The sequence below is a fragment of the Sus scrofa genome, chromosome 8, assembly GCF_054392235.1.
Source record: "Sus scrofa isolate SSC_HxYL_T2T_F1_AM1 chromosome 8, Sscrofa_HxYL_maternal_Yorkshire_Landrace_v2.0, whole genome shotgun sequence".
Classification (NCBI taxonomy): Eukaryota; Metazoa; Chordata; class Mammalia; order Artiodactyla; family Suidae; genus Sus; species Sus scrofa.
This window is the reverse complement of record NC_139390.1, coordinates 45,282,058-45,305,098: the sequence shown is the minus strand read 5'-3', so window position 1 is coordinate 45,305,098 and position 23,041 is coordinate 45,282,058. Positions and strand designations below refer to the sequence as shown.

Genomic DNA, 23,041 nt, shown 5'->3' with positions numbered 1-23,041 from the left:
TGTAATATTGATAATTTCTTTTTTTCTTAGGTATTGCAGATTCTGTGTCAGCTGTATTTGTGTGATGTGTTGGATGGAGCAAGAGACAGCTGCAAAACTGAAGATTTATAATGAGATGTAATACTTCATTCTTGGCATTTTGTACCTTTAGTCTTTGGCAAAGTGTTCTAGGGCCTGGTAGTGTTTAAACTAAGTTGTAGAATACACTCTTCTTTTTTTTTTTTTGAAGATCTTTTTTTATTATTATTATAGTTGATTTACAGTGTTCTGGCAATTTCTGCAGAACAACCAAGTGACCCAGTCAAATATATGTATATATATACCTACACACAAACACACACATTCTTTTTCTCACATCATCCTGTATCATTTTCCATCATAAGTGACTAGATATAGTTCCCTGTGATATATAGCAGAACCTCATTGCTTATCCACTCCAAATGCAATAGTTTGCATCTACTAACTCCAAACTCCAAGTCCATCCCACACCCTCCCTCTTGGCAAACTGTTCTTATAGAGAGATAGACAACCGAAATCAGTGGGAAGAACACCAGTTCCAGGGCCTGGGAGGAAGTCTGTGGAACTGTTTCCTAATAGGAGGAAGATCAGATCAGGACAAGTTTTAGGTCTCTTTCACTCTGAAGGGGTTATTATCTGGTTTTGTTTTATTATTGTTTTTATTTGCTATTTGTTTATTTTAATGACATATGTCCAGTAGGATGAAACAAATGATAAGAATTTATTTTCCTCTATGGGACATAATCACCTACTGGAACTGCCCCTCTGTACAAGATTAGCCAATCTAAAACCATGTGTGCCTCTCACAACTGTGTTCTCAGCCCTCTGAGATGGATTTATTAAGAATTTTGAAATGACAATTGCTTTAGCCCTCAAAATGGTGCTTACCCCTTGACCTGTGTAGATGCTGTATAGAAAGAATCCAAAAGACAAAGTCAGTTTTTAAGGCAAACAGTTAGCCTGACTGAAATTAAATGACTAATATGGCAACTATGTGATAAGAAAATCTCAATTAGCCTTGCCTGAAACACAAATTGTTGTTTGGAAATTTTCACTGCTAATAGGATTTCTATAGTACATTTTATTTCCTCCTTTATTCTCCTTGTGTTGAGGATCGCTATGTCTTCCCACATCTTCTCACTCTTTCTCTTACTGCTTTTTTTTTTTTTTTTTTTTTTTTTTACTATGCTCATAGCATGTGGAAGTTCCCAGGCCAGGGATCGAACCTTGGCCACGCAGCAACCAGAGCCTCTGCAGTGACAATGCCAGAGCCTTACCCCATGGAGCCATATGAGAACTCCTTTCTCTTACTCTTGACTCTAAACTTCTAAGTATTCCTGGAGGTCTGGATTCTCTGGCTAAAGAAGTCTCATTGTTTCCTTTCAATTTCTATTTTATAACTATTTATTGGGCTCCACTAGTCTCTAACCCTTTATTGACACCAGGACCTCACCTGTCTATTCCTCTGTCACTTGGAGGCACCACCCCTTTTAAAGTTCAGTCTCATTAATCTGGGGTGTCAGCTGAAAGGTTTTCCCAGTTTTCTGCTTATTTTTCCCAGACTCCTTTCCTACTTTTGTGTGGGGCATCCCTTTGCCTTTCCCCTGGGTCTTACTTCCTGAAGCCCATCTTCTCTCTTGCTCCATCACTATGTGTGGTTGTAAGAACCTCAGAACATAAAAGCTGGCCTTCTGGTTGAAAATAAGTACAACTGTACTATAAGAGTTAACATAAGAAAATTATATCCAATGCTATATATAGAAATATTTCTTCTCTAAAATCCATGGTTGCTTTCCAAGGTAGACTATCTTCACAAAAGCAAAACTGTAAAGGTAGCAACAACTACTCAAAAAAACTGAGGTTATCCCCTTTTTCTCTCTCATTATTGGCCTTATTTATCAATCTCCTTATTAGAAAAAGAAAATCAAGAACAAAATGTATTTTGTTTTCTTACACCAACCATAAGCAATTTCAAAAGAACACATGTTGACTCAGTTTAATGTTCCAGAACACCACATTTCTATTTTATTTGGTTGGCATTCTAAAGATCCAATTATGTCAAAAAGGAACTATGTCATTGTTTTTCTAGTTTGTGTTCATTTTTTTCATTTCTGTACAATATAAATGCTTTTCTGATACTCTTTTACAAGTGACAAATTTATTTTAATTACAAAATGGTTAATACTTCCCAGCTCTTCTGGATTCTGATAACATTTATAATAAAACAACCTCTATTTGACGTTGGGTAAAAGAAGGCTCTGTCCCTAAGTGAATGACCTGTATTTTGTAAACACAGTGTTAATATGCTTTACATTCACACAAAAGTTTTCTCAGCTCCAAATTCATATATTTAATTTTGGTTTTTCCCCATAGACACCTTTACCTCAATGTGTCCAAATCATCTTCTTCCCCTCCTCAAAAAAAATAAATAAATAATAAAAAAAGAGTTCCTGTTGTGGCTCAGCACGTTAGGGACCCAACATCATGTCTAGGAGGGTGCAGGTTTGATCACTGGCTTCATTCATTGGGTTAAGGATCCAGCATTGCCACAAGCTGTTGCATAGGTTGCAGATGTGGCTCAGATCTGGTGTTGCTGAGGCTTTGGCATAGGCCTGAAGCTGCAGCTCCAATTTGACTCCTAGCCTGGGAATTTCCTTATGCTGCAAGTGCGGCCATAAAAACAAACAAAACAAAACAAAACAAAATCAGCCCACCAACAAATAACAGCAAAAACACCTGCGCTCCCTAGGGTATCTATTTTGATTAACGGCACCAAAATTATGTAATTAATCAAAATTGAAAGAAATATTAGATATTATATTATAAACTATACCTTAGCAACTCATCTCTTAATTTCTCTCCATTTTTACTATCTTTTCCTAAATGCATGTTCTCTAGTATCTCTTACCTCCACTTTTCCATAGTCAACCCACCAAACCCCATGTCCCTTAATCTGAGGGTTCTCAAATACAGTCCCCATACCAGAAGCCACCTGAGGACTTTGAAACTCTTCACTCAATAGGCCCTCCAGCTAGCTGTTCCTGGTGGATGTTGCAATAATCCATCTTTTTCTGTCTGCTGGATTTACCTTTCTAAATATACACCATTACCATGTTTTTCCTCTGCTTTAGACCATTCAGGGGCTCCCAGTACCTACAAGATAAATCTCAATTCTTTTAAATGAGCTTTCACAAAGAAGCGCCTGTCTACCTTCTCAGCCTCAGCAACTACTGTTCTATGTAGGCATACGCTTTGCTACAGGCATAACAATCTGCTTGAAGTTCACTCAGTGAGGCTGAGAGGAAAGCAATGAAATATTCACATAATAATTAGGAGCCATAATGAAAATAACCAGGATGATCCTGGATGTGATTTCACAGGGCTCTTAAGGTGAATACTCAATTAGGGAGACTTACAGTGATTTCATGATTCATTTAAGAATTATTTAAAGTGGATCATCAGCACTAGAAGCAAGTTTAAATGAAGGCAAAAGTACTCATTGGGATTATAAATGGTTTTGACATTTACACTAAGATTTACTGACATCATTTGAAAAAAAAAAAAGAAACTCTTAGAACTATATAGCTTAGTTACACCAAAAAAAAAAAAAGGGCATAGATTAAAAGCAGCTAAATCAGATCATTTAGTCTATTAAAAAGAATAAGCCTTGACAAGCAGCACTTATTTTGAGATTCCAAGGCATCTTGGTAACAGAACATCCATTAACACATTTCTTCATTGCTTCATGAGAAAAAGCAAAGATTATGAGGCAAGTATTTCATCATCATCATGTAGATAGAAAACCAGAGCTTAAGCTGGTTGTTTGTACCAAAGTAGATAATTAATAAATGGATTTGCTCTCAAGTTTGCTGACTTATTTCGAAGCAAAAGTCATTGGCCAGCATGGTACGTGTCTCCATATTTTTCAGTTTAACCATCATCAGGTACTATATATGTGCATGTTTACACATACACACACACACAAGCCATGGATGTGAAGGGAATTATATGTAGTTTAGAGACAATCTAGACAATATGATCCTTTAAAAAAAAACACCACCACTTGTGTTGAGACCAAAGAATAGTTCAATTCCATCAAGAACTTGCTGCTTGCCATAGACCCTAGGTTACTCTAGGTTTCTGTACATTCCAGACGTCTTTGATAATATTTTTTATTCCCCCCTCGTAACAGAAATTTAACCAAATATTGCCAGACCAAGCAAGAAAAAAAAAGACTGGGGCTCATGTCTGATCTGAACTCTTGGTCTAACAGTTTTTGTTCCCAGTGAACTAGGTCATGGCTGAGTCTGTTTCTCCCCTTTCTTCTGGAAAGACTCCTCCTCTCTGCCTCCAATTTGCTCTGCACAAGGGTGGGCTCTGTCTCCTAGACCACCAGCATGGTAGCTTGGAAGAGCACCTTTGCCCCCTGAGAGTCCAGAGGGGCTGGAAACAGCAACCCAGGCTGAGGACGGAGCTGGTGTACAAGGGGGAAGAACAAAGCCAGCACCTATAGAAAAGAAGAGGTGAGGAGTGCCCATTGCAGTGCAGCAGAAATAAATCTGACTAGTAACCATGAGGTTGTGGGTTCAATCTCTGGCCTTTGCTCAGTGGGTTAAGGATCTGGCATTGCCATGAGCTGTGGTATAGTTGCAGACGTGGCTCTGATCCTGTGTTGCTATGGCTGTGGCATAGGCTGGTGGCTACAGCTCCTATTGGACCCCTAGCCTGGGAACCTCCATATGCTGCAGATGATGTGGCCCCTAAAAAAAAGAAGAAGAAGAAGAAGAAGAGGTGAGACAGAGGTCCTCAAAGGGTTCTGGGAATGAAGCAATGGAGTTCTCTAAAAAACAAGATCTGTCTCTGTGGCCTCAGGTATCTCCAAGCTTCTCTTATGTCTTGGAGCTAGTGAAGTAATCACCCAATTAATCCCGTCTGGGTAAGTTTACCATAGACTTCAGGCATTGGTCATCAAAAGTTCTAAAAACCAGGGAGTTCCTGTCATGACTCAGCAAAAATGAACCAGCCTAGAATCTATGAGGATGTGGGTTTGGTTCCTGGCCTCACTCAGTAGGTTAAGGATTCCATGTTGCTGTGAGCTTCAGTGTAGGTGGCAGACAGGGCTCAGATCTGGCATTGCTGTGGCTGTGGCATAGGTCAGCAGCTGCAACTCCAACTTGACCCCTAGCCTGGGAACTTCCATATGCCATGGGCGTGGCCCAAAAAAGACAAAAAAAATTTAAAAAAATAGTTTTAAAGATACAAGTGGAATTTCCAAACAGTGTACGTCGGAAGACTAATTTTTATTACTGAAAAACATTTTTGATTGAATAAGTCTTTGTACACAATGATACATTTTATTGCATACAATATTTGAAATAGCTGAAATTTACAAGCTTATAAAGTTTGAGACAATGAGATAGTTATTATGTTAAATGGTTATATTCAGACAGGTCCCAGGAACATTAAGTTTTTAATAGGAAAACACCATATGATAATGGTACGATTTAACTGAACTAGTCTCTTATCTTAATGTTTAATCTGATGTCATCACAAACATGAAATAAAAAAATTATTTCTGAGATTGAATCAGTGCCACAGTGCTTAACTATGTATATACATATATTATAGTAGGACTCTGTATATTCAGGAAAATTCATAGCAAATTAAAAAAAAAGGAACTGCAGACAGAGAAATTAATGTTCTTTATAGATATTTGCAGATGATTTTAATCTGATTCATCACTGCTGAAGTATGAGCTGTCACAGTACTCAGCCGTGTAAAGGAACTTATGAATAATTGGGTTCATCTTCGGTATCCAGTGTCGGGGAACCAGATATGTTGAGAGGTTAAATAAGTCTACAAATACCTTGTACCTGTCACTGAGAAAACACATATATACAGATGTTTTAGACATATTGACATGAAATATTGTCAAATTTCTCAATAATATTTTTCCATAAATAATTAATATTCATATGACATGAGTGGCTCAAAAGTGTTATGAAATAAGAGCCACAATTCTTGCAGTTTGCCTGACATAAAAATATATATTCCAGGGAGTTCCCGTCGTGGCTCAGTGGTTAACAAATCCGACTAGGAACCATAAGGTTGCGGGTTCGATGCCTGGCCTTGCTGAGTGGGTTGAGGATCCAGGGTTGCCATGAACTATAGTGTAGGTTGCAGACGCAGCTCAGATCCCTATCCCGCGTTGCTTTGCCTCTGGCGTAGGCCAGTGGCTACAGCTCCAATTAGACCCCTAGCCTGGAAACCCCCATATGCTGTGGGAGCAGCCCAAGAAATGGCAAAAAAAAGAAGAAAAGAAAAAAATATATATATATATATATATTCCATAATTGATTTATTCTTCTTTATATAATTCGTTACACATGCATATATTTATTCAATTAAGGATATTGTTTATTTCCACAAACTTGCCTAATTTGCATTTAAAACAACTTTATTGTGGTATACTTATTATATAAAGAACTGCAGAGGAGTTTCCACTGTGGTGCAATGGGATCAGCGGCATATCTGGAGCTCTAGGACACAGGTTCAATCCCTGGCCCGGCACAGTGGGTTAAAGATCTGGCATTGCCATAGCTGCAGCGTAGGTCACAACTATGGCTCAGATTTGATCCCTGGCCCAAGAAGTCCATATGCCACAGGGTGGCCAAAAAGGGAAAAGAAATAAAAGAGAACTACACTTAGAGTACAGACTGTACAGTTTGAGTCTGGACATATGCAAACACCTGTATACTATCATATTCAAAGTAACAGACATATCCAATAATTCCCAAAGTTTCCTTGTTTTCCCCCCATCTTTTTTGTGGAAAGATGCTCAATATAATTACTTATCAGATAAATGCAAATTAAAAATAAAATAATATTTTAATAATTATTATATATGTTACATGTTGTATAAATCAAATAGTATTAAAGATTGCTTCATTTTTATTCCATATCCAGGTTTCATGTCCATAAACAACATTCTCTGTTTCAGTGATCTAGACCAGGCTGGTCCAGATTAAAACCTAGAGTTTTATTATTGTCATGTTACCTTCATGAAGATAAGGGTATGTTCTTGTTTCTGACTTTTAAAGGATGGTATGAAAAATAATAAATTGAAAGCGTACAGAGTTCCCAGTTGTTCATTGGAAAATATTTCCCACCTGTAAAGTAGCTGCCTAATAAATGACATGAATGCATTAAAAAATTGAAACACCATCTTAGACTTATAATAAATGTCTATAAGAGAGTTTTTCACATTAAAAATTGCTTTTTCAGGAGTTCCTGTCGTAGCGCAGTGGAAATGAATCCAACTGGTATCCATGAGGATGCAGATTCAATCCCTGGCCTTGCTCAGTGAGTTAAGGATCCAGTGTTGCTGTGGCTGTGGCATAGGCTGGCAGCTATAGCTCTAATTCAACCCCTAGCCTGGGAACTTTCATGTCTCGGGTGCAACCTTAAAGAGCAACAGAATAAAATGTAAAATAAAACAAAATTGCTTTTGGGTTTGTTAGTTAATGATTTTAATTTTCATTTTTATAGCAGAAGAATATTTGCCTTTGAAGTCAAATTGAGTTCAAATTTTGCTGTTACATGCAACTCAGGTGACCTTGGCCAAGTTGTCTAAACCACAGTGTTTTGGTTTCTACCTCTGTTAGATTAAAAACTATAACCCCTTCCTCTGACTAGGCCTTTGTGAAGATTTACTGAGATAATGACACCCTAAGAATACTGTTCATTATTCCCACAATGCAGATGTGTGTGCTCCTTTTACACAGGCAGTTAAAGATCTGGTATTGCCATAGCTGCAGCGTAGGTCACGACTGCAGCTATGGCAATGTCAGATTAATGTTTAATCTGATGTCATCACAAACATGAAGTAAGAAAATTATTTCTGAGATTGAATCAATGCCATAGTGCTTAACTACATATATACATATATTATAGTAGGAGTCTGTATATTCAGGAAAATTCATAGCAAATTAAAAAAAAAGGAACTGCAGACAGAGAAATCAATGTTCTTTATAGGACATTATTCCTGGGCAAAGAGAAAATGTGTAATGGTGGTGAAAATTCAAACCAATAAATTTTATGAATCACTCAGTCTAGCATTTATTCCCAGGGGAAATGTATAAAAATGATGAAAATGGAACTTGTGCGTTTTATAATTTAGTCAATCTAACAGTAAGGGTAGGGATGAAAATAGTGAATTATAAAGAATTTTGGAGACTAAACATGAACATCTTTATTCTTGAACTGGCCCTCTCTTCCCAAGGGACCTTGTAAGTTTCTCGGTTTTCAGCTGTGCCTGTCTAACTATAAATTTATCTTTCTATAATATTGTGAATCCTAAATAAAGTAAGAACACAAATGTCCTAGAAATCTCTCTAGCCTGTTTTAAGTGCTTGGTAAATGTTGACCTCTTGCCTTGTAAATAATATGAAAAAGGTACCTTATGGAATACATGAAAGTAGTTTTTATACTATAAAATAAGGAGTCACATCAGCAAACAAGAAAGGGTTTTCAGCTGTGTCATTCCTCTGGCCAAGAGGAGGTTCATGGAATTCATGATAACTCTTTTTATCCAGCCCAAACCTGAGCCAGGACTTGAAACATTTCTCCTTGGATTCGCTCCTTCCTGTACTCCCAGGTCATGCAGCCATTGGTACCATACTCCCTTTTAATCATAGGATTCCAATGATGAATTTCCAGAGGTAAGGATTTTTACTATGACCTCTGAAGCTTCCAATGGGACTACCTCAGTCTAACTATTAAAGAGTGGTGCCAGCAGTCCAGGTAGGAGCGAGTATAAATGCCTTTTCTTAGATAATGCACGTCTACAGGGGGAAACAAGAGCTGGTGACTTCCACAAAGATTACAAGATGAATTTCCCCACCATACCTCACTGTTGAGCGCAGATACTGGTAACCTGAAGACCCACCGGTGCCAGCCTTGCTGCCCAGCATCCTGTGCACCATGCACACATGATTATCTAGGCAAACACACAGATTAGCTCCGTGGATATTTTCTGCCATTAGTTCCACGCTATGCTAAAAATAAGGTGCTGGTAATGATTATTGCTTCTGAGAAAAGGCTCACCCCTTGTCGCTTAGCAAATGGAAGGTTCAGTGTGAGCAGATGAGACTTGTGGGGAGGTTGCCTGGCACCCTGCCTGGTCCAGGCTACATACATTTAACTCTATCCATCTTACATTTAGCCTTTGGAAGCCATGGGGGGAGGTATGGCCCACTGTGCCTTTCACGAGCCCTCCTTACTATTGCATTTATGGGTCCTTTCCTCTATTAAAAAAAAAAAGAACTATTGAAATTATATTTTAAAACTGTATTGAGGAGTTTCCTTGTGGCTCAGTAGGGTTAAGGATATGCTGTTATCACTGCTGTGGCTCTGGTTATTGCTGTGGTGCAGGTTTAATACCTGGCCTAGGAACCAACTTCCACATGTTGTGGGTGTGGCCAAAACAACCACCCAAAGCCAAAAAACTGTATCGAAAGAAAGATAAATACATTTCTATTATATATTAAAACATTTTCCTTGACCTCAAGTTTATTTTCTTCTGATTATCAAACATAACATTTTCCTGGGCCCTCAAAATTACCATGAGCCCTGATCTCTGTGCCCACTGCGTGCATTGGATAAGTCAGCCCTGAGAGAAATTGCTGGGCTGGCTTTTTACAAAGTAGCCATCCACATGCAAAAGAGTGGAGGCGAGAGGGGGACAGGGGGCCCGGTGGGGGGAAGGGGAGTCTGGTCAGGTAGGGAAGGAAAGACTCACATCTCCACTTGGTCATGAATGTGTCTATGTCCATGAGGAAAGTCAGCAGCTGGAAAGGAACCTGGAACCTGGGCTCTTCCCTGGGGAAGAGACGATGATAATAATAATAATAGTAATGTAATGATAATAATAATGATAAACAACCTGTTCAGACAAACCCAGTGTGTCAGGAAGAGCATATCTTCCTTAATCTCTTGGGCCTGAAACCAATGTTCCCTTTGCCTCTTGGAACCTGTGGAAGCTCGGATCACTTCTTTGGGCTTACTTTCCTCATCTCTTACTTTCCAGCTTGCAGCATGTGTTTAGAGAGTCTAGAATATTCCTTGAGAAACATGGAATAACCAGCCTGAGTCACATCCGACATCCATTCTCATAAAAGGCAGGCATGGACATAACCTCAGATTTCCCAATTAATAACAGTCAGAAACTCATTCATAATTAATTATTTTTGAAGTTACCTCCTAGATCTAAATGGCTTTTTAAAACTATGACTGCAATTTATTAGATTTATACTATACTATTTATAATATATACTTCATATCTACTTTATATGAAGTATATAGGTATATACATATATATAGGTACTCAAATATATTTTTATATATCTAGTTCTCAATTTTAACTTCCGCTTCTCTTTCTTTGATTTGTTTTTACCTGTAAAAATATATCATCAAGGCCCCCTGAAGTGCTCTGTATGAGAGCCGTCTCTCTCCTGCAAGACAGGTAGCAAGTTTCAATTTAATAACTAATTTAAGACATTCATATTAATTTGGTATCATCACCTTAAGTAATCAAGTGTTAGGAGCTTTTAGAAAATAATGTTAATGTTAATTTAAATATTTTATCCCTTAGCTTAAATTTGGAAAACTATCAAGATGTTATTTTACTACTAGATTATATATATATAAACAGCCATAAAAAAGAACAAAATAATGCCATTTGCAGCAACATGGATGGAACTAGAGACTCTCATACTGAGTGAAGTATCAGAAAGAGAAAGACAAATACCAAATGATATCACTTATATCTGGAATCTAATATACGGCACAAATGAACCTTTCCACAGAAAATGAACTTTTCCACAGAGAATAGACTTGTGGTTGCCAGGGGGAGGGGGAGGGGAAGGGAGTGGGGTGGATTGGGAGCTTGGGGGCTAATAGATGCAAACTATTGCCTTTGGAATGGATTAGTAATGAGATCCTGCTGTGCAGCACTGGGAACTGTCTGGTCACTTATGATGGAGCATGATAATGTGAGAAAATAGAATGTATACATGTACATGTAACTGAGTCACTGTGCTGTTCAGTAGGAAAAAAAATGTATTGGGGAAATAACAATTAAAAAAAGAAAAAAGAAAATAGAGCATATATATATACTTTATATACATATACTTTAGTTTCTCAAAACATTTAAATGTCATGTTAGAGCTTGGGGTTAGTAGATGAAGACTATTACATTTAGAATGGATAAGCAATGAGGTCCTATTGCATCCAATCTCTTGGGATAGAACATGATGGCAGATAATATGAGAAAATGTGTGTATATATATATTGACTGGGTCACTTTGCTGTACAGTAGAAATTGGCACAACACTGTAAATCAACTATAGTTTTTAAAAAAGAAAAAATAAGTAAAATCTGATATAGAAAATAATTCTATGATAAATGAAAAATTCCTTGTTACTCTGAATGGAAATATCAATATCTATTTTATTTCCCCTAAGTGAGGTTTGATATTTTGCTTTCACAGTCTTACATTCCAAAGGAAGGATCATTGGAACAGAGGTGCCTACCTTTACTAAGGAGATGTTCATGGCGTTTCTCATCAAATAAGGACAGTAACACCTTTTTCTGTTTCTGAAACTCAGCCATCTGTTCCTCTTTTTCCTCTGACTCTTCCTTAGCCTTTGGAGAAAATACTGAATTAATATTCCCAAGAGAGAATATGTTCTTATTTTAGAAGACACTGATGTCAGTAATAGACTAGCCAGGGGCAACAAGGGTGTACCTAGGATATTTACTCTACCATCTAATATTATATCTTGGAAACTGCCTTGTGAGATGGAGTCTTCCTCATACTCACTGGTCCTATCCTTCTGTTTAAATTTAAATGATTTGTTAACTCAAGTATTCATTTCATAAACATCATGAGAAATGGACTCAGATGGGCAAAACTTGACATAACTTCAAATGGTCAATAATGATCTAATTTTCTTTTTACAGCTGCACCTGTAGCATATGGAAATTCCTGGGCCAGGGGTCAAATCAAAACTGCAGCTGCAGGCTTATGCCACAGCCACAGCAACACCAGATCTAAGCCACATCTGTGACCTATGCTGCTCATTGCGGCAATGCCGGATACTTAACCCACTGAGCAAGGCCAGGGATTGAACCTGCATCCTCACAGAGACAATGGTGGGCCCTTAATCCACTAAGATGCAATGGAACTCCTACAACAGTTATTTAATATAAGAAGGAAAGTAATTCCACTTAAGAAAAGTTAAGAATTCCTAGTCAGAGAAATTATTAATTCTATTGAAATTCCATATTCAGTATATAGTATTCTGTAAATACTACACTATTACCCTATAGTGCTATACTATATATATACATATATATACTATTACTATATTCTTTAATACTATGCTATTTTTCACTGTTACATGTTTATCCATTTGATCTCTATTGAGTCATTCAAGAAAATTCTTATTGCCCAGCCTACTACACATAATCTGCTTTCAACTCAATTACTTGCACTGGGGCAAAAATAAGTTACCCCAATTATTTCCAACTTATCAGAACAACTACATTGTGTGGTAAGAATGTGTGTGCATACTATGGCCAATTAATTATTCATTTACTCATTACATGTCAGGCTAATGGGACAGAGATAAAATTGTGAGCAAAAAAATGAGTTCTCTGATCTCTATCTGGTGGGATTAAAACAATGCAAACAAATTGCAACCATGGATGGTGGTGTAAAGGAGCAGTAGAATGTGGTGATAACTTATAGCAGCAGAGTGATCAGGAAAGACTCTCCTGGAGAAGGTTTCCTTGAGCCAAGACCTGAAGAACAGGAAAGAGTTATTTGGGGAAGAAATATATGATCTGAAATTTAAGGAGGTATCTAAACTAGAGATAAGCAGTTGATAATTTCTGGTGTATAAGCAGATGTTGAAGCAGTGGGTATAGGTGAGTTCACCTACTGAAAGAGGACAGAGAGATAAGACAGACAAAGGATCTGAGTCCATGTGTTGTGAATCCCCATCACATATCAGTTTGAGAGAGACAAATGAGCCCATAAAGGAAATAGAGAAATAGAAGTCAGAAAAATAGATGAAGACAGAAAACTGAGGAAAACCATAGAGGAAAAATGTTCAGGAAAGTCTAAGTAGTTATTAGTATCAAGGAGAGTAGGAAGTGAAGTGGAGATTAAAAATGGCCATTGGAGATTAAAAATGGCCATTGGATTTATTTATGAGGCCATTTGTAAACAATAGGGCAAGAAGGCAGACTGTATTGGATAGAGAGATAGAAGGAAAGTAATTATTTTAACTGCTATTCTAAATACTTTACAAATATTAATCTAATTTAATATTCATAATAATCCTATAAAGTCCGCCAAGGAGGAGAGTGAAACAAAGAGGGATTAAGCAGCAGAAGGTGTTCAATGTCACATGGTCATTAGGACGTGAAGGTGGGACTTGAAGCCATGAATGTGATCTCAAAGTCCCTGCTTTAAACATTACATGATACGGCCTCTCAAGACAGAATTGAATCAGCTCTTTCAAGAAATTTAGTCATGAAGAAAGGATGAGCAGCCCATAACTTGGAGGAAGTGAGGAATCAACAGAACTTTTTTTTAGGTAAGAGGAATTTGACATTGCCTGAGGGCCAACAGGAAATACCCAGCAAATGCATGAGTGAAGAGAAGTTATATGATTCAATACATTTGGTTGGCTGGTCCTTTGTGACTAAAGTAGTCATAACATGAAGTTTTCACAAAATTAAAAAGGCCTATTAATCTCATGTATTCAAAAAAGACAAATCTTGTCTATAATAAACTCCTTAATTTAATTTTATTGTGCATAAATAAAATTATATAAATCATGTAATATATTCCAAGCAGATGCACTTGCAAAAGAATATAAGGAAAATGAAGCATTAAGTGAAAATTGTTGAAATAAAATTCCTAGTGCTTCTGTAGTAAATCTGTGCTTACTTATGGCATCATAAATACCTGAAGCCTTATGAATTCTTCTTCCAGGCCTTTGACAATGTTTTTTTCAAGCTTCCCCCAGAAGTTAAATCCATGTGGCTCTAAACCTGGAGTTCTTTCCAGCCATGCCTTAAGTAAATAGTTTTTAAGTGAATACATTTTAACATTTAAAATATGTGAAATACTTTGTAACTAATATTCTTGAACCTGAAATAGGAAATTGTCATGGTTTTGAGTAATATACATAAAAAGTTTGTGTGTGTGTGTAAATAATTTCTCTTTCCCTTCAATTTTTCACTTGTAAAATAGCAATTTTTATTCTCCTAATCTTGAAGGCAATCATACTAATAATATTTACTCTTTACTGATAAATATATTATTACAGAAATCCCAATTTGTTCTATAAATCTCTGAACAAACATATCTATACATCGTTTTAATGAAGTCTTCTGGCTTAGTCTCACAAGAGTTTATGTCTTAAGAGCTGAAGGAATCATAACATGTATGAGATATGACTGCTTCTAAATGTAGGGACATTGTATACTTAGCAAATTTAAAATGAAATAAATACTCAGTTATTTAAGATTCCAGAAGATTTTTAATCTAGAAATAAAACTGAATTTATTTATCTCTGTAGGTTCTCATTTAGCCTATTTTGGTTTTGAGATTAGCTTTGTGATTCCTTCTATCCCTTATTATGGCATGCTATCTTTATACATGGCATTACCATAATATATTAACCTAAACCTACATTTACATTACCCAAGGGATTAGTGAGCAGAGTGTAATTCACTAAAAGAGAGATTTAATCTGCAAAGGAAAAGACTTTGTCAAGGAAATCAAGACTCCACAATTCTTATTTAATAGTTTACTCATGCAAAAGCAAATTAATAATTCCTTAAAACCATTAATAGGCCCATAGAGAATTGATATGAAGAAGGTAAATTCTGAAGAATAGAAGCTTAGTGATTTGGTTTAATTAAGGAAAATGAACAACTTGTGGGACTTTTCAATTATGGATTATTTTAAAGAAATGAAGCTCATTAGATAAATAACTATACAGGTTTAAAATTAATTAAATGTTGCTTAGCTGGGATGTTTAAAAGGATTATTTTAATAAAATAAGGACATTATTAAATATTAACATGTCATTGATTACATAAATATATCTGAACCTCTCAAGAGAATTCTCAATATTTCAGGCAGTTGAATTTATGACTTTAAGGATTTTTAGATTCATTCTTGTCTTATCCACAATGACTGCAACCCAGTTTTGATATGAGTTTTAAAATTCTCATCAAGCAGAAGCTAAATTAACAATATGTACCGAGTTAAGCCCTTAGCAAAGGCATTTGAGCACGAACCTCCACCAGCTGTAGCAGTGTCCTCTCTTGCTCTGACTTGAGTAGAAGTTCATTGTCTTTTCCTTTGAAGGTATCTCGGTAATGTCTCCTGTTGTAAGGGACTCTCAAGCTCTGAAGAACACCTATCTTGTTTTCTAATAATCGGAACTGCAAACTCTGGAAGCCTGATGCCGGGGACAAGTACTCTCTTTGAGAACAGGTACAGGGGGGGACCAGAAGAGAAGGGAAGAGACAACTGACATTGTAAATCTCTGTAAGCATTTCTTCTGTTGGGAAAGATTGTCAGTTTTACTCTCCTAGGTGTCACCAGGTACAGACATACAACAGCCTAGAGCTGGACCCATGATTTGATCTTCACTGAAATAAGGAAAAGGAGCTATGTAACCATCATTGTTGCTGTTGGTCAGTGTTTGTATAGTTTGTAAAAGGTTATATATGTGTGTGTATCTATATAATATGTGCTCATTTACATGTGTATACATATATGTATATACACACATACACATATATGCATGTGTGTATACTAAACTTTTTCTTTAGATTGAGACAGGTGAACACTGAGTATTTTTTATTCAGTGGTGCTAAAAGATTCTTTACAAATCCCATTCAGTTTCTCCTAAAAGTTCAATTCATTAATCTCATTACCTAGTAGTATTATGAGCAGCAGGTAAATCCTGCAAGTAGAACAAACGAGATGTTGCCTAGCACAAAACAAGGCATGGCAAAGTGTGATCACTCACCCCACACAACTGTTACATCCTTATAAATTCTTGTCATCTAACCAGCACCCAGATTTCAATTGGTTACATATATTACAAAAGAATTCCACTACTTTTCATTTGATTGTCAAACATGTAGAAGATACTGCCTGTTCCACATTAAATGCATCTGATGTTCCTAAGAAAATTTCTTCTCGATTTTTGGTATGAAAAAAGCTTATCTATATCCAAATGCATCTGTCTGTCTGTCTCTATCTATTTATAGATCTGCTTGGAAATGTATAGTTATAGTTTAGTCTATAACCTATACTGACTCTTTTGCTGATATGCTTCTTTATATGTTGCTCTTGTTTCTTTTTTATTTTTTGTTTTGAATTATTTACATTTAGTTTTGTTTGTGAGTTGTCTAAAATCTTTCTTGGATAAAAGCAAGGCACCCACAATGAATTGCAATTAATGGATCATGTTAACGATTGTATGTAAAAGTAAAGGATGAAATATTTTCCACAACTGCTCAAATGCATATGATGAACTCTCCCAAGTGCTCATACTGACAAAGTATCAGTAGAACAGGCTTCACCTGTCCCACAACACACCTTCTCTTTGGCCCATCGGAAGGGAAGGGTAACCCCCTGCATGGCAACAAAGCCATGGGTGCACACCTGAAGTCGTTGAAATCTAAGGCTGTCATGGTCTCCAGAACAGAAAACTGCTGGACCAACAGTTTGAGGATCACCACCACTCGGTGCATTCGAGTTACAACCTTCAGCATATTCCTTTCATCCCTGACCTGCGTGGTTAAGAAAGGAACACTGAGTAATCCTCAATTCTGGCAGATCCAAAATACAGTATAAAGAATAATGCGTTGCTATTCATATTATCTCTATTTTAAAGAAGAACATTGGAACAAAGTGTGCCTTAAGTACATGCTGAACTAATAGCAACTCTGAATTGTATGCAAGGAATGTCTGAAACATCATTTTTTTTCTTTAAAAGTAGAAAACTATATGGAAGCAAGTTTTAAATAAATTCTGGAACAACGCCCACTGATTTCAAAACAAATTTCTCCCTCAGTTTTGCTTTAAGGATTAAAGGTCAAGGGAACATGGGGACTTGCGGGTGAGGTTAAGCAAACCCTGGGTAAATCTGCTTTTCCCCAGAGCTTCCATTGATATCAATGGGGATTGTGTTCACAGATACAAGACAGCCACTTTTGGGGGACGGATGTTCTCTCTCCCCCAACACCTCTTGGAGCAGGGTCTCTGAGCTGGAAAACCCAAGACTGTGTCCCATGGCCTCCAAGGACTGAGGCAGTGAGTGGGAAAGGAAATAGGTGGGAGGAAGGATCAGGCCAGGGAGCATCACTCAAAGCTCTGCTCTGCCCTTTCCTAACTCTTGATCCTCCTTGTCCTTTTTGGGCTCATTCTCTTCCTCATCTCTCATCTCTCTCTCTCTCTTTTTTCTACTTCCTGTTTCACTTTCCTCATCATTGTTCCTATCTTCCCATAGCAAATTTCCATTAGAAATACTATTCTGGTACCTAATGATTAAAGAATCTATGTTTGCTGTCTGGGCAATCTACTATCATTCATAAGAAATTTTTTAAGGAAAAAATATTGAGTTCTAAACAAGGGGATTGCAACTGAAATTTGAAAGGAAACTAAAAGTAATGGGAGGTTAATAAAGATACTGGGAATGTGTGACTAAACTCTCCATTAAAAACCTTTTTTTCTTCATCAATTAATAATCCCACCATTTGGTATTAAACTTTTCCCATTAATATTATTTTTCTATTGTACAACACAGGGAACTATGTACAATCTCTTGGGTTGGAACATGACAGAAGATATTATGAAAAAAACATACATATATATATATGACTGGGTCACTTTGCTGTACATGGAAATTGAAAAAAAATTGTAAATCAATGGTACTTTAATAAAAAATATTTTTTACATTGTCCAAAAAAGTATGAAAACAATATTGTGACATAACAACTCACATGGCCATTCTGAAAAATTTCTCGAACAGAATCTAATTCCCAGAGAATTTGCTTAAACCATAGTTCATAAGCTGCAAGGGAAAAAAAAAATCATTGTCAGTTGGAAAGTTATGGGAGAATTTCAACCATAATTATATAAAAAACATGGTTAATACATTGAAAGAGAAATAAAAATGTAACTTAAAAATCAATACATGTCAATATGGCCCTATTTATGCCACAAACAAATGTCAGTGATAAAGTTATAATAATCTCCTTTCACTGAATGTTTTACTCTTCCAGGCATGTTATCTTCATGCTTGATTATCACATTGATTTCTCTCAACAAAATGCTGTTTATGTCTTTTAGGATATAGCACCTAATATAATTCTAACTTCCCATAAGGAAATTGGAGGTGTATGGAGAAGCAGAAGTGATACTCAACTTCATCTATAAAATAAGACATTAATATTCATTAACCTATTGCCTATGACAAAGTTTTTGTTTCTAGGGACTTAGAATATTATGGGAAGGACAAGCTTATGAACAGTCTGAATCTTTGCATTAGAGGATCATGGAAAAATCAATAATCTTTGTGCTTACTAGTGCATTCTATTTGGGCTATCATATGGCCATACTTCTATGTAATTAGGGGAATCAAATCAAATTATACCTTTAAATTACATTTAAGAAGACTTTCATACAACTAATTTTCATATTCAGACAAGTCAGATATTTCTTGATCAGGTTAGATATCAATTTTTTAGGTTCAGCATAGCTAGTGCCATGACCCAGTGACTACACTTTCTGATGGAAAGAGGAAAGGAAAGTCTCCCTATTAGATAGAATTATTAACAGGTAGGTATTAGGTAGCTCCCTATTAGGATATTACCAATTATTATGTGTTTCTTACATGCTACACCTTAAGCTAAGTGCTTAATACACATTATTTCATCTTCACAAGAACACTGTGAATGAGAAGACACAATAATTCTTTCCATTTTATAGATGAGGAAATGAAGAGAATTACTGGTCAAGAAACCTGACAAAGGTTACACTATCTGTAACTGTAGAGATGGTAATCTAAACAAATTTCCGATTCCAAATTGTGCTACCCTACTATGATTCTTCCCCTCTTAATTTTATCTTGCTATGAGCCACCAATAAAAATGTAAACAGGAATCATACCTAGTCATTTGTGATGGAACATGATAGAGGATAATGTGAGAAAAAGAATGTGTGTATATATATGAATAAATAACTGGGTCACTTTGCTATATAGCAGAAATATCAACTAAAATAAAAAATAATAAAAATCTAAAAAAGTAAACATAAATAAACACATTAAGCCAATTAGTTTCCATTTTTAGTTATTTTTTTAACTCAAAGAAGTTGATCATTTTAGCCAGTGAAGAAAACAGTCATTTGAGGAAAAGACACAAAGAATTGGTAGGGAAAGAAAATATCTAGAAAAGAAGCACTGACTAGCATGAGTCATTTGGCCTCATTAGCCAGGGTGTAATATTATGACAGCAACAATCCTGGAGTAAATCTTAATGTTTTGGGGTCACAGACCCCATAACACACATACTCTCAAAATTTTGTACATGATTTCAAAGAGTTCAGGGACTTCCTAAACTTTCAAAGTTTCTGACCCCTCCATTAAAAACCACAATCCAGAGATTAAAAGTCTGGAGAGAGTAAACACTCATTTCAGACCCAATTTACATTCCTGTTTAGTACCAGATTTCAACAGAATGTGTAAATTTACAGTAAATGTGAGTGAACTACTTTCTGAAAATAAGAACTTTTATTAAAGTGCCAAATTGAAAAATATCAACATCTCAGCTTGCAAATTCCAGTTTTTTTTTCCCCTTGGGGCTGCACCTTGGCATATGAAAGTTCCCAGGCTAGGGGTAGAATTGAAGCTGCAGCTGCTGGCCTACACCACAGCCATAGCCACAGAAACACAGGATCCGAGCCTAGTCTGCAACCCATGCAGCAGCTCGAGAAACCGCCAGATCCTTTAACCCATCGAATGAGATCAGGGATTGAACCCACATCCCCATAGGTACTAATTGAATCCTTTTTTTTCTTTTTTGTTTTCTTTTTTTTTTTTTTAGGGCACCACCCTCAGCATGTGGAAGTTCTGAGGCTAGGGGTCAAATAGGAGCTACAGCTACTGGCCTATACCACAGCCACAGAAAAGAGGGATCCCAGGCATGTCTGACCTACATCACAACTCACGGCAATGCTGGATCCTTAACCCACTGAGTGAGGCCAGGAATTGAACCTGAGTCCTCATGGATACTAGTCTGGTTTGTTACCACTGAGCCACAATGGCACTCCACTAATTAGATTCTTAACCCACTGAGCCCCAGCAGGAGCTCCTCAACTTACAAATTATTTGTAAATTCCAAGAGAAAGTAAGTCCCCTTGGATTTAGGACAAAGCTAAAATCCTACCTGCTCCAAAGAACAGTGAAGCAGCAGAAAGAAGACTTACAAATCCCAGAAGGAGGATTTATCTGACAGCAAAGCATTTTCAAGCCTTCTAACAAAGGTGATTCCTTTCCCCTTTCCCCATCTTACACTTAAGAGCCTTGTAGCCTTCCTCATTACTGATCGGAAAATACCTGTGGAATAGTTACTATGTAACCTTTTGTCCAACTTACCTTGATGAGTTATAATGAAAAGATGTTCATCATGGATTTTATTTCCTTTTATTTCACTTTGAAGTTCCTGTGCATTCAAAACTTTTTCCAACTTAAAACAAACAAAAATTACTAATTTGGTAGAAACTTCCAATTATAAAATGAATAAGTTAGGTAAATCTAATGGACATCATAGTGATTATAGTTAATTACAATGTATTATATACTTGAAAGTAGATGAGAATTAATCTTAAAAGTTCTCACCACTTACAAAAAAGAAATGGTGATTATGTGACATGATGCAGGTGTTAGTTAATGCTATGGTGCTAATAATTTTGCCATATATAAGTGTATCAAATCAACACCCATGCACTTAAACTTATGAAATGTTATATGTCAATTATATTCCCATAAAGCTAAAAAGTTACAAAAAGAAAGACTGATTTTAAAATTGCAAAACTTTATTTTTACCAATTTTAATGAGAAGACCATACTGAAAAAAATCCCCCAAATCCCAAATTCTCAGGAACCAATCTACTTTCTTATAAACAAGTACTGTCTCCTCATAAAGAGTGGGTTGAATTTATGATTTTTATTTTTTTCAGAAGAAATTATGTTTAGTAAGATTCTATCATGACAAATTCTGTTACACTCATGGAGAAATCATATCCTGTCTATAACTTAACGTGAGTATAATAAAAGTTTGATAACTTGTTTAGCCTGCTGTGTATTTACTAGTCTCTTCGAAGAAGATCTTAACATTGCTTATCAGTTCATTCTTAGAAACCCATCAGAGAGGTCATCAAGGGCTCTAATCATTTCATGTCTTAAAAATAATCTCCAAATACTTCTTTGTAATATCCTTCTTTCATCTACTAACTATTTCAAGAAAACATGTGCCTTCAACATTTCTACTTTATGATAAAGAATTTAAAAGAGAATTTTTTTTTTCTGGATACATTTGCAATGATCTAGGCTGGGATTTAGAAACCATGTCTTCTATATACATGTTGTGCAATGACTGCCAGATATCTCTACTTTATCTTATCTTATATATTCCGCTGCCCGAATTCTGCATTTTCTGCTTTTCTTGTATTTCTGCCAGGCAGGTGGATCTTCACATAGGAGTTTCTTGAATTTTTCTAACAAAACTTAAAGAAGCATAAATTTATATGAAAAGAGATATCTTTAGGTCCAGAAAACTGTTTAGTGACTGAGGAGAACAAACAAACCAATTCCACCCACCCCCCTCACCACCCCCCAACATGAAAATATCACTTAGCTGAATTTAGCAGCTAATGATCAAAACTAAGCCTTGTAAGGACTCTGCCACTTACTTGCAGGTAATTTCCATAGATAAGTCCTCCTTTACTGGCTCTATTCACACTGGTTTGTGATTTGTCTTCTTCACTGCCTTCAACAGAGAGTTTTTCAAAAGCATATCTGCAGATGAAAGAAGTGAGGAGGAAAATAAGAGATCTTGAGAAAGTACAGTACCCAATAATAGGAGTAACGAACATGCTCTTAAGGATGGTTTTTCCAAGTAGATTATTAAGCAAGGGAATAAGGGTGAATAAGTCAATTTCAACATTATTGAAATTCAGAAATTAGTGTTCATACTTGATTGACATTCCTAAAAGCTTAACCATAATTAGCAAAGAGGTAAATACTCACTCAAAGCTGTTTCCTAAAAATGGGCACCCACTCATGGTGAAAACGTTCTGTCAGAAGAGCCCTGAGCCTTGAAATCATTGGCCTCACTAGATGTTCTGCAGCTGCCTTTTATGAACCCTGCTCACCCGGCCCAGCCAATCAGCCTCTCTGTGTGTCTCAGTGAGCCTCCCATTTCAGTTGGTACTGAAGCTGAACTTCAGTAAACTTTAGAATGGACTCATGTTTGGGACAGTCTGTTTGCTAAAAACATGAGCATTCTGCCAAACTGAATATTTGACTTGCGAGTTCTGCTTTTATATCCAAAGAAACAAACGTTAAATAATCAATAGAGACAAAGTTAAAGAAAATTCACAATTCTATTTCAAGACTACATTGGGCATAGTGTTAGAATATATAAGAGGATGAGCCTGTTAAAAAAAAAAAAAATCCCCAAAGCAAATATTTATTCTTTCAGTCTCAGAGTTAGATATTCTTATAACTCCTAAGCAAAATATTGAACTCATCTTGTCTGTGGGGAAAGAAATTCAATATATATCAGAGGCAGGATTCATACTTAAATCCCATTTCCATCCTATCTTCATAGTTCCTCTGGCCTAAATCTCATCTAATGATTA

General features: G+C 36.4%; 2 protein-coding genes across 7 annotated transcripts in view; one reads left to right on the top strand and one right to left on the bottom strand.

The window, feature by feature from the left end:
• CTSO (cathepsin O) overlaps nt 1-2,269 on the top strand; it is a 36,068-nt gene extending 33,799 nt beyond the window's left edge. For both annotated transcript variants that reach the window (XM_084972119.1, XM_084972118.1), the window contains one exon: nt 31-2,269. In XM_084972119.1, the coding sequence (XP_084828245.1) occupies nt 31-65 (35 nt within the window). In that variant the 3' untranslated portion in view covers nt 66-2,269. The remainder of the gene's footprint in view (nt 1-30) is intronic.
• A 3,030-nt stretch (nt 2,270-5,299) lies between these two features.
• Nucleotides 5,300-22,512, bottom strand: TDO2 (tryptophan 2,3-dioxygenase). Of its 5 annotated transcripts, none has more exons than XM_084972115.1 (12): nt 22,428-22,512; nt 22,091-22,196; nt 20,775-21,904; nt 18,121-18,191; nt 16,781-16,908; nt 15,400-15,586; nt 14,057-14,164; nt 11,610-11,721; nt 10,472-10,529; nt 9,818-9,897; nt 8,926-9,016; nt 5,300-5,897 (listed from the first exon to the last, which is right to left on the bottom strand). In XM_084972115.1, exons 5-12 carry the CDS (start codon nt 16,888-16,890, stop codon nt 5,744-5,746), a joined length of 900 nt encoding a protein of 299 aa, XP_084828241.1. In that variant the 5' UTR covers nt 16,891-16,908; nt 18,121-18,191; nt 20,775-21,904; nt 22,091-22,196; nt 22,428-22,512; the 3' UTR covers nt 5,300-5,743. The 5 variants fall into 5 exon arrangements, with proteins under 5 accessions (XP_084828241.1, XP_003129045.3, XP_084828243.1 ...); XM_003128997.7 differs by having other exon boundaries at nt 20,775-20,865; XM_084972117.1 differs by lacking the exon at nt 8,926-9,016.
• Nucleotides 22,513-23,041: the final 529 nt, after the last annotated feature.

Excerpts from the sequence above, each read along its gene's own strand:
- TDO2 (XM_003128997.7), bottom strand. The coding sequence starts at position 22,462 with ATGAGTGGGTGCCCATTTTTAGGAAACAGCTTTGA. Across the intron at positions 15,587-16,780 it reads TTAGATTTCAACGACTTCAG|AGAGTACTTGTCCCCGGCAT; the intron begins GTGTGCACCCAT and ends CTGTTCTCAAAG. Across the intron at positions 14,165-15,399 it reads CACTGCTACAGCTGGTGGAG|GCATGGCTGGAAAGAACTCC; the intron begins GTTCGTGCTCAA and ends TATTTACTTAAG.